The sequence below is a fragment of the Apteryx rowi genome, unplaced genomic scaffold (genome assembly GCF_003343035.1).
Source record: "Apteryx rowi isolate R43461 unplaced genomic scaffold, aptRow1 scaffold_1066, whole genome shotgun sequence".
Classification (NCBI taxonomy): domain Eukaryota; kingdom Metazoa; phylum Chordata; class Aves; order Apterygiformes; family Apterygidae; genus Apteryx; species Apteryx rowi.
The window spans coordinates 114377-126428 of NW_020447271.1; the positions used below are offsets into that span (position 1 = coordinate 114377).

At 39.9% G+C, this 12052-nt stretch overlaps 2 protein-coding genes across 3 annotated transcripts in view; one reads left to right on the forward strand and one right to left on the reverse strand.

Annotated features, from left to right (window-relative positions):
- Positions 1-2037: 2037 nt before the first annotated feature.
- Positions 2038-11685, reverse strand: DNAJB9 (DnaJ heat shock protein family (Hsp40) member B9). 2 transcript variants are annotated; one of them, XM_026069963.1, is made up of 3 exons: positions 11588-11685; positions 7361-7588; positions 2038-6347 (listed from the first exon to the last, which is right to left on the reverse strand). In XM_026069963.1, the coding sequence occupies exons 2-3, from the start codon at positions 7575-7577 to the stop codon at positions 5917-5919; spliced, it is 648 nt and encodes a 215-aa protein (XP_025925748.1). In that variant the 5' UTR covers positions 7578-7588; positions 11588-11685; the 3' UTR covers positions 2038-5916. The 2 variants fall into 2 exon arrangements, with proteins under 2 accessions (XP_025925748.1, XP_025925756.1); XM_026069971.1 differs by lacking the exon at positions 11588-11685 and adding an exon at positions 11193-11330.
- A 117-nt stretch (positions 11686-11802) lies between these two features.
- THAP5 (THAP domain containing 5) overlaps positions 11803-12052 on the forward strand; it is a 9001-nt gene continuing 8751 nt past the window's right edge. Inside the window, exon 1 of the mRNA XM_026069981.1 lies at positions 11803-12016. Coding sequence (XP_025925766.1) covers positions 11934-12016 — 83 coding nt within the window. The 5' untranslated portion in view covers positions 11803-11933. The remainder of the gene's footprint in view (positions 12017-12052) is intronic.

Consider the following 12052-nt stretch of genomic DNA (forward strand, 5'->3'; position numbering starts at 1 on the left):
CCCTGCACTCCCTCCTCGCTGCTTCCCTACCTGTCTCCAAGTTTGAGCTACCAAGAGGTAGTTCATACAACCTATAGGCGGGTTTAAGAGACCAAAGATGCACATTATTTTAGAATGACTCCCATGTCATCAATTTATAAATGAAAGCAGAATGACTGAATCGAAGTCATTGTTTAGATTCATTAAATAATTTGGGCCGAGCAGAGAATATCTTCACTCTCAGCTGGAACTCTGCGTATTTAGCATTAGCATGGTGGCATTATAATGGGTTCCTGAGCTTCAGCCAGGCAGAGTCTGGAGAAAACTGCCCCAAGACAGGCATTTCAGCTCCACTTTGTAATTTTTCTGCCATGCAACAATAAGCACTTTACAAAGAAGAGAAACGTACGCTACTCCTGCCCCATGGGCATAAAACAACTTTTCATTAGATTAGTACTTAAAATTCTGTACATCAAAAGCTAAAAATCTTGCAAGTGCCAGGTGTTAAAGTTAAATGGCTTAAAATTAGTGGGACTCCTCATACAAGGCTCATTTCATCTTTCTTCTTTCCTGTTTAGTATACTCACCTCTGAGCCAGTGGGAGATGAAGAACAAATGATGGTAGTGTCATCAGCAAGTAACCACCTAAAATGTATTTTCTTTCCTTCTCATCTCTAGAAGAAATTCTGCTAACAAGAGTGGTGCCTGCAGAGAGGGTTTCAGGTGAAACTGAAAACTACAGATTCAGAAGACAGCAACACACGGTCAGAGTTGCTGGGTCAGTTGATGTGGGACTGACTCACAGCCATACTATTCAGTATTCTGCACCTCTGGAGCAAACTGATCTCATCCACCCTGAATAGCAGATGTTTTGGACTCTGACAAAACACCTGTCCCTCCATCCCCATCAGGGCTGAGGGCACCATCCTGCAAGTGCATCTATATCCTGCAGCACATCAGTAACATCCCTGAAGTCACACTGACCTTCAGCTGGCAGGACTTGCATCTCCATACACTGCCCCCCACACAGTTCATATTATTAAAACAATTCTCCATTTTGCATTGCAGGAGATTCACATGTGAGAAGACAAACTGCACCAGCAGTTTGTGCCAACTGGGTCTTCCACAATTCCCAGTCTTTCTCTGGAGCCAGGCCAACATTTCTCCTCCCCCCAGGGCACCAGTTCACATGAAATCAGACTGACAGTGTATCAGGGGAAGCTGCACACTCCCTAGTCATGCAGCCATACCTGCAGAATTGAGAGATGCACAAATGTTTCATCTGTGTCCTGGCCAGCAATCAAAGCAAAACACATAGGCAACTGAAGCAAAACATGTATGCAACAACAGACTCATGAAATGAGCTGTTGACAGAAGTCTCTGCACATAACTCAAAGAGCGCTCGTTTTCCTCATCCCCTTCTTGCCATTCTGGCTTCCTTGCCAAAGTCCTCCACAAATTAAAAAAAGTAAAAACAAGATCCATTTCCCCTAAACATTTATGAACTTAGCCCCTCGATTACATTTGCAAGTCAAAAGGGCCAGGAGTAGTATTCACAAAGCCCAGGCAGACCTATGCAATGGAAAGCCCCATCTAAGCTAGAAGATGGAACTGTTTCTGCTGCTGGTCACACACGCATGCTTCTATGTCCCCTAGATCCAAGTCCTGAAGGCAACTTGTACTTTTTTATTGTGGATAAGTAGAGCTCTGTCCAGTTCCCCATCTAAGCTAGCAGACGGAACTGCTTCTGCTGCTGCTTACACACTCACATACGCACACTTCTCTGTCCCCTAGATCTGAGTCCTGAAGGCAACTTGTACTTCTTTATTGTATATAATGTAGAACTCTGTCCAGTTCCCCACCTCCACCACCAGAAAACAAAAACAAAACAAAAAAAGAGACACAGGTGCCCACATTACAGAAGCCTCTAGTATGGTTGTATGAACTGGTGCTTTAGGGCAGAGCAGTCAGGTTTAATCCATGTCAGCGACCAGAGCCAAGTGATCCACTGCACAGTGCTCTATTCTGAAGTGTCCCATACATTAAACAGTCAAGATACTCCATAAAGTTTTTTATTGCACAGGAAAATTCTTAACAGACATTCCTGACACAGATCTGCCATTAGCTCTAACACATTTAGTACACAAAATTTGTTTTTGCATTGTTAAGATGAAAGATTTGCTTAGGTTCCAGGAAAGCAGGTTGTAATGACAGACAACCTGATGAAGGGACATACTGAGTCCTGACACTTTCAAATTCTCCTCCTTCTTAGGAGGAACAAAAAGTTACCAGCAGAGTCATAAGGTCAACTCTCAAATCAGCATGGCAACATCCTAACCTTGACTTCAGAATCTGCACTTGCCAGTGGGAATCCAGACCAATCACTGTTAGTCACACCGCTGTTACACACCTTAGAGGGGTAGACGGAGCACAGGCAGCAAGGAGAAATGCAGCAGCTCCCAAGGCAAAGAGGCTTTCAGCTGTTACATCTACTGCCTCTAAGGTAAAGGCCTTTTGCACAGACTGCTTAGTTTATATGCATAATCCCTAAACTCCAACTGATTCTCCATGTCTTTCTCCCTAAGAAAAACACACCAGGGAAAAAAAAATTTTTTTTTTCCAGCTCCACTCCTGTGTTTCCCTTCTCCATAATCACACAGATTCTTCCAGGGAAAATGTGGTGGTCCATAAAATGCAAGTGCTTGAGACCACCTTAAAAAATAATAATAAAATAATCACACATGAACATTTTCACAAATTTAATGTAATGGCACCCTAATTAAGTTTACAGTAGTTTCATCTCTACTAGATATCAACTGTGTTTCAAAAGTAAAAATGGAAGAAAAACAACATGTAAGTAAAGCACTCATCTTTCATGAAGTTTTAGTAACTCAAGCATTTGAGTTACGTATGCATATTTTTCAAGAAATTAGAATTTTATTTTCCATCCTCCAAGAACAAGAATAGCTTCTGCTGGGTCTTTTCACACGATATGGAAATCAAGGATGACAAGATTCAACCCAAAAACTTGAGAAGCTTCTGAAGTCAGGGGTGTCATAAGGTTGTATCAGGACTTCCGTTAAAGAGCCTGTCATGAAGCACACACTATAAATAGGAAAAGAATGTGCAAGAGCTCTGAGTAAGTGAGAAGCACAACGTTTTGCAAGCTTGTGCTCTGACGGAACTAAAAAATGCTGACAGCGAATAGCCGGCCTGCATTCCTCCAGCTAAAAGTCAATTAGCTAGAAAACGAGCAATCCTGTCATTTTATTAATAGTTTCATACTTTAACTTTAAAAAGGAAAACAAGCATACTTTGTATTAATAAAGTTTTGGACATCCTTAAAGGGAAGCTAACCTAGAAGCAGTCAAGGACACCTTATCTTCACCTAAAATTAACCTGAAAGGCAATGCACTCACTCACCCACTAAAAATGGACTTAAATTTGGGGGATAGCTGTGTTTTGTGCAATTTTCAGAACTCATTTTAGCTTCTACTCCTCTAATTCAGGATTATGCATATAGACTTCTCTTGCAGAACAGACCCAAGTTCACATGAGAGAAAACTACCCTTAGGAGAGATCAGTAGCTTGGTTTCAGTATGGACTTTAAATCGTCCTTCATTCACGCTTAAAAATGGCTCCAATTCTGTTGTTTCTGGAGGATATTTTTTTAAACAGTTAAAATATTACCCAGATGAAAACATTAATATTTTACCTTTCCATCCTGCCTGTAGGGTTGCCTTGCACTTCTAAGTTCCAGCACTTAATCTCTAAAGATGACTCACTAATACTCTTATATTTAATATTAAAGGCCACATCCTTTCATAGTAAGTGTTTACTTTTCAATGTGAATAATTTTTCTCAATTTGATACAGAATCCTCCTCTCTCTTAACAAAAAAAAAAAAACCACACACCTTAATATTTGTGAGATAAAGTAATTCAGAGCTTGAAGATAATAATTTGTTCACTTCGATGCGCATGTGGTATGAATCAGATTGATTCATGCATGGGACTGATGGAGCATGTTAGAGAAAACCTGCAGAAAGCTACATGAATTATACATTTAAGTTGAGTCATATATTAATTATATGGAAGAAACTAAAATCTCTACTTGCACTGAAAATAGGCGGAAACAAGAATCATATACACACACCCCAGCATTTTTCCTACTATAAGAATATTGCACATTCCGATAATGTTGCACAAATTACTGGCTTTTTATAAAGACCATATATGAGGTATTAGTCTATTAATAAATAAAGAAGAACATGGTAAGGAAAAGTACTTAATATAATGCAAAAATCCATTATAAGTATTTAGTGAATGAAAACTGAACAAGCAATAATACATACCCTTGTGGGGAAGGTTAAAGTTACTTAGCAAATAGGCAGCTTTCAATATCAGTCTGAGAGTAAAGGGTTAAATCTTTCTGATAAAGATTTTAAGAAATCAAAGCCTATTGAAAACACTGCTGTTTAACATGCTCATTTTGCTCATGAAATCCATTTGAAAGGTAAACTCTTACCTCTGAATTCTGCGGGGAAATCCCTGATTGTGGGTGATAGCAATCTTATTAAAGGAAACCAGTTTAATATACTGGACCTATATTACTAGTTGAGAAATAAAGCAGAACTTTTGGATTGACATCAATTAAAATATCATTTTTTCCGCCCCTTAAGTAGTTTATGCTGGTTATGGATTTCTACAGTTCTGAAATTGTTACCCATTAGTATTGTATTTATTATCAAATTCCAGCACCACAAGGAATTAGATGAACATGACAATTGTAATTTTCAGTTTTACTCTGTATTTATGCTAAGAGCTTACCTTTCAAATTACAAAGCTGATAATTCCTGCTGACAGGTAATAAATCTGTCATTCTAAACACAATATATTTATTCCTTATTTAGTAAATTCCAGAAACACCAGGCATCTGGAGCTAAGCTTATCTTGTTTAAGTTCACCAGAGCACTGAGGAGTATTTAAGTTCAATATACTGAGCTATGGAAAATACATTTCACATGTGGTAATATAATAAGCAGAAAACAAGAGTATATTCAGTATGCTCTTCCAAATTTGGTTAAAAAGAAATTTGTATTAAGGAAAAAAAAAAAAAAGAAGAAGAAGAAGAAAGGAAAGACCTTGTGGGCACACAAACTTGCATCCATGAATAGCCCTAAAGTATTCAAGTGTTATTCACATCCTAAAATCTCTAGGGGCCTATGTAAGGCTACCTGGAAATATAAGCGACTCCTACATCACTTCCTAGGTGAAGCACAATCTTAACGTACTCCCTCTTGTTACTACCCAATTTAAAAAAAACGGGTTTTATTTTTAACACATTTGCAACACTGGACAGAGTATTCAAATTAATACCCACATAAGTCGCACTTCCATTTCTATTTTGTGCAAACCAAGATAAACCATACAGTAAGTCCATATCAGATGAAAACTGCAAGTGAAAACTTGGAAACACATTGGGGGGGGGGGGAAGGCAACACTTCAGAACAAAGCAACTCCTCTCTCCTCTGCTGAAATTCATGCACCAGTAACTCAAACAGTCCTGAATTGGCATATATGAGGAAAAAAGTCTATATTACATTTCTAAAATTAAAAATATATCATGTGTTGAAATTCAAATTTATGGAAAGTGTTTACTAAACTGAAATATATATATTATATATATCTTCTTCTGTCACATGAGATCATTTCTCTCCCCTTCCCATTCTAAGTAGCTTTCAAGACGTTTATTTCCCAACTGCATGTTGTTTCCATTAGAAGAATTAGTTTTAACATTACTGCTATAAAGAAATTTTAGGTAAGTGTTTTTTTTAAGAACAGACAGCTTAAAGAAATTTCTCCATATTAGCACAAAACCAAGAAAGATTATGAAGATGTTGAAATGAGAAGAAAGAGATGAAAACAGAAAGGAAACATTATTGTCCTGAACAGTCTGTATACGTAGTAACCATGTTTCCTCGTCGCTGAGTGACAGTCCTACAGTGCTTGCTAGATCCATGAAACCTGTTATCAGTTCGCACTGCATGTCGGTGTGAATTTTCAAAGTCACTAAAAGAAAACATTTTTTCCATATTTTCAAACACATCATCAAACAGTCCACCTCCAAAGGAGAATTCCTGGAAAGAACGTCTTTGCCGATTGTGACCTTCCCGATGACTTCGGAAGTGACTCTCAAAGTGCTTTTTTGACCGTGAGTTTTGACTAAAGAGGTCGAAGTCTTTGAACAAATCATCAAAGTTGAAATTAAATGATTGATGGAAAGGGTTTCCATTACTTCCCTGTCCTCCATGACGGCCAAACTGATCATATTCTCTTCGTTTATTCTCATCTGATAATGTTTCATATGCTATTTCCATTAAAAAAAAAAGTTTAAAAAGTTATTATTTACATTCTCATAAAAAAAAAGAAAGAAAGAAAATCACACACAAATGTAGGCCCAATTAAGCTTAATATTTGTTTAACATTCTAAAATCCAGAATAAGCTATTTCAAAAGAAATCTAGCTAAACTATCAGGACAGATTATATTCTCAAAATATTAACTTCACATTATACAATACAGTTAATAAACCAGCGATAAAGACTAGTATTTATATTTGAAAGAAAAGAGCAATGATGCACAGCCAGCAGAAAGATGAAAGCGGGGAGGAAGGGAGCTCTCCCTAACAAAATGAGCTGCCTACTGCGTTCCCGTCACAGGAATGCAGCGCAACCTCCTGCTCAAAGTAGGGTCAGCTTTGAGATTGGACCAGGTTACTCAGGGCTTTATCCAGTCATGCTTGAAAACCTCCAAGGATGGAGAAACAGCCTCTTTGGGCAACCTGTTCCAGTGCTTGCCTGTCCTTAGTGATGAAAAAGTTTTTCCTTATAGCCAGTCTGAGCCTCTTGTGCCTATCATCTCTTGTACCATGCACCACTGAAAAGCTTGGCTGCGGTTTCTTGATAACCTCCCCATAGGTACTGGAAAGCTGCTGTTAGTTCCCTCTGAAGCCCTAATAATTCTAGTAATACCAAACAGGATCTTACTGCACAGGTCAAAAGATAAGAATAATATTTGAAACAGCCTCCTAGCGCTAAGGAAAGAACTTTGGCCTACTGCCAAGAAAATTTGTGCTAAGAGACAAACCAAAAAGCCCAATAGGCAGGAATGTCTAAACTGTGTAAAAGGCTTGCCTATGCACAAGGACACAGAAATGAGTCGAATATTGATACTGTACATTTGACACCATGGAAGCAGAAATAAGAAAAAAAACACTTTTCACCTTTTATCCAGTAAAAACAGAGTATACTTAAATTACTGCATTTGTTCACAGATGTAAGCCATGTATCTAGTTATTAGGACTACAGTTAGAATATATTACCTTCAGCAATTTCTCTAAATTTTGCTTCTGCACCAGGACTCTTATTTTTGTCTGGGTGGTATTTCATAGCCAGCTTGTGAAATGCCTTCTTGATCTGGCGGTCAGATGCATTTTTTGGAACTCCTAAGATACCATAATAGCTCTCTGTAGCCAGTATTAATTCAGTTATCATTAAAATGCAGAGAGCAAATGTGAAGACAGATTGCGTAGTTGCCATGTCTGTGGTTCCTAGAAAGAAAAGGAAACATACTTGAAGAACAATGTCTTTTAGGTCTCACAACAACTTAAAGAAAAGTACAACTATAAGCTGTAAGAGGAAGACCTGTATGTTTTATGAGTCACTCAGTGACAGAGATGAAAGTATGCGGAGTTTCACGTGTGCTAATGAACCTCATCCCCCCTAGTTCTATAGTCACAGAATACAAGTCACAGAATTAAGACTCTGCAAATTCCTATTTCACCTGCATCACAAGTGCACTTCAGTATACTTCATCTTTGATTTACACCTATCCTTACCAGTACACTCTCCCCACAGTCCTGTTTCCAGCTGTTGAAGTAAATATACAATACATTTCACTGCAGCAAACACAGTTCATGCTGGCATACCTGAACTAGCTTGAAACTAAAGTCTTGAGTTCTAGGACCATAGCCATGGCAGCTCTAAATTAAGTGCAGGCTGCAAAACCACTTCAAAATACTAGGTGAATAACTCAGTCATTAACCTGTGCAACAGTAAGAGTCTGAAAACCTAAAAGGCCTAAAGACTGACTGCGAGGTGTAAAACAGTAAGACTTAAGACACTCATGCTCAACTTAAGAAGGTCATTTAACTGACCTAAGGTGAACACAACAGAGTAAAACACTCATTTGGAGTGCAGAGTTCAGCCAAGTAGGGCATATTTTCTTTACAATGGGCTGGGCTGAACACTTTCATAATAGATTGTGTTTTGAATAAAAACACCTACCATATATCTTTTATATCAAAAAATTTATCTGATAAATATCATTGTACGTAAGGGTTTACAAATGCAACTCAAAGTCCGAAAGTCTGTCAAAAAAGAAAGTTTCCTATACAAGACAAACTTAGCTTCAACAATGTAGCTAAGAGTTTTTAGCTATTTGACAAATACAATGCTAATAAAAAGAAGTTATATTTCAAAACAAGCTGATGCTAGAAGTCAGGGTAAAAGTGGCACAAACAACGGTCATAAGAACATCAGCTCCATGTAGCCACACCATCTTTCATGTTTTATATAAAGGACAAAAAGTGTGCTCTTCTTATCAGGAGAGGAGACCAAATGCTACTTGAATGCTTCTGTATATTAGAAGCTGTATTTTAAAAACATACAGTATAGAAACATGAATGTTCAAAGACAGAATGCTGGCTGTCACCCAAACAGCAAAATGTCTGACAATGCCCTGAATATATGAAAAGTAACATGTCCCCTGCACCAGATTACTCTCATTTGAGAGTATCAGAAATACAACTCAAGGGAAAAAAAATCTAAGACAAAGTATAGTATTAGTTTCCTGATGAAGTTATTCTGTGAAAATTGAATAAACTAACATTGTTGTCTGAGCAGCATTAAAGTTAGAGTAATTTTGGCTGGTATGTGACAATAAGACAATTATGCCTCTAGTAGAAAGTCCATAACCTCTAAAGAAAACTAACATCCAAGCACTACAAAAAACAAAAACAAAACCCCCCCCCACTCTTCTAAAGGGTAATTCAGGGACTAAAACGAATGTTGTGACATCAGAGCATAAAGCTCATAAAAGATTAACATGCCCTCTTAAGCATTTCTTTGGCTGGCAGCTTGTATGATATCAAGTGTTAAGGGGTAGCAGTTGAAACAAACTGTATTTTGATCAGAGTATTTAGATACCAAATGGACAATTCTTTTCAGTATTCTTCTTGCATGATACCAAGAATATTTTTAGTACAAGAAGTTTTCCATGTAGTCCCTCCCATCAGTTCACTAATCTCAAACATTGCCACTTTGGCACTACTCACTCATAAAACCTTCTATTCCTTTTGTGCTTTTTTCTTCTTTGCACTTTGCAGATATAGATTTGCCTCTTAATCTCGCACCAGAAATTGTTTTTATTTGTTCTCCCCACAACTTTATCTTACTTATATAATTACCTGCTCCTTTTTCCTATGGCCAACCTCTCTGCTTCTACTATTTAACACTCTTTTTAGCATCTTTTCAACTTTTATTTCCTTCACTAAGAGCCAAAACATCTTCTGTAACTCCCAAGATTGTCAGCACCCAAGAACATAAAGTCACTCCTCTAAAGCTTTCTGCTCTGCCCAAGCTTCTCAACTTCTGTTACTCTGATAATGAATAAGTTTTCTTATTTCTGTAGTTTTACATTAGGTTTCTGGTAATGGAATTCGATGCTCTAAAGCCTCTTAGTTTTATCTAGAATTCTAAAGCATTTTTAATGAATCGGTATTGAAATAAACTAGATACAAATGATAACGGAGATATTTCTTCACATTTTAAAAAAGAAATTCCTGAAAACCTCTTCATCAAACCAGTCAAGCTTTATGCAAATGGGCCATGAGAATGTAGACAGATTTAATGCTGCCCTTAAACAACTCAATAAAACCTCAAATACAAGAATGAAATGAAAATCAAATGAAGTGAAATATAAATGAAACTCGAATAGAAGAAGCATTTTAAGCAGATAAAGGTTATCAAAAAGAACTAGCAAGTCTTATATTTAGGCACTATCATCAATTATTGATTTTTTTAAACCTATTTTACTTATTGTCAGTATCTCAGTATTGCTACTATTAACTAAAATGCTATAGGCCAGATCTCTCCCACACAGACACCACTCCCATTTCTTTTTACAATCATTTCCAAAATAAAGTTCTTTTAATCACTTACTCTGCATACCTGTCCTCTCCTTCAGTTTCCAGATTGGAAAGAGACAGATAAGTTTCATTTTCCAGGCCTTAAACACTGATTACTTATGACATTTTCTGTTCCAGAACTCGTAAGTTCCATATACACCTTAACACTAAGCTCATACTATGAAACTGCCCCTCAAAACAATTATTTTTTAAGAAGAGTACTGTAAGAATCTTTACATTTTACATTTACATTACCTCCACATTTTATTTGGATTTATCTAGCAATAAAGTTGGAGATTTCAGTAGCACAGATTAATTATTCAACTGCACTGGATAAGCAGATACAGATCTCAACCGCTACATGGCTCGGTATAAAAAGCATGCTGTATAATCTTTATCAAAAGTATTAAAGATGTGATAACACTAACTCTCAGTTCTTCATCAGTTTATCAAAATATATCCATTACCACACAACAGTGTGAAGCTTAAAGCATGCTATATATGGATTAAGATCTGTCACACAGAAAATAAGCAGTTACTTCCATCTTGCAATGCCAATACACTACTCCATCCCTCTTTGAAAGTGACTAACAAAGACCTTAGTCAAAGGCTTACACTCAAGAAGTCTCACAGACTCTGAAAATGCACAACAGCATCACTGCTGTGATTACATAAGTTGTGATGCACTACCAAATGGAAATATGACGACTTTCACATAGCTATTTTCACAGATACTTTATTATTAGCAACAAAGTCTAAAAGTTTTCTATCGGTTCTCACACCACAACTAACCCAATGAGTAAGCAAGTCTCCTTTACCACAACTAGCTACAGAAAAGCCTGACAAACTCCAGGGCTTGTACTTTCCCTGACCTCTCCTATACTGACCAGAAAGTAAAACCAGGAGTGGAAGGGTGCTGTTCCTTCCTCTCGAGAGCAGTGAAAGGAGACAGAGCCTCCCCTGATACCTTCTCTCGCCAGACCCCAACCGAGCCTCACTAAAGCCGTATTTCAGAGCGATACCGAGCAGGAGCTGGACACTGGACGCACTAAGTGACGCTGTCCCACCGCCACATCGGCCACGCTGAGGAAGATCCCAGAAGGGGCTGGAGAAAAAGGAGAGGCTGGAGCCGCCCCGAGGGCGAATAAAACCACCAGACTTCTCCTCGCTGCTCCCCCCCACCTTCTCCACAGTAGCCCAAGGCCTCATCTCCCCCCTCCCCAGGTTCCCCTAACCTCTCCGGCCCCTCCGCCCTGCGCCCAGCCGCCTCAGCGCCCCATGCGCGCCCCAAGCCCTCCGCCGCAGCCCTCTCGCCACCGGGGAAAGGCCCCGCGCCCTGTCCGCGCCGCGGCAGCCCCTTACCCAGCCCGCCGCCGCCACCGAGGCCGCCGCCCCTCAGCGCCCCGCTCCCTCCCAACGGCCGCGAGCGCGCAGGCCCCCGCAGCCAACGGCGGTTCCTACACGAAGCGCTGCGCCATTGGCCCGCCGGCCCCCACGTGACGCAGCAGCGGGGGCGCACGTGGACGGCTGTTGTTGCCGCCGGCGCGCCAACGTCACCGCCGGGCGGGGAAGGAGGGGGTGGGGCTCCGGCCGCAGCCGGGGGCGGAAGGAGGAGGGCGGTGGCGGCTGCTTTTCCCGCGAATCCTGCCGCCACCCCCTCCGCTGCTGCTGTGCGGGTGGTTCCGCCCCGCGGCTGGGCCGCTCCGCTATGCCGCGCTATTGCGCGGCCTCCTGCTGTAAGAACCGCGGAGGCCAAAGCGCCCGGGACCAGCGCAAGCTCAGCTTTTACCCGTGAGCGACCGGGCTGGGGACGGGTGGTGGCGGGGG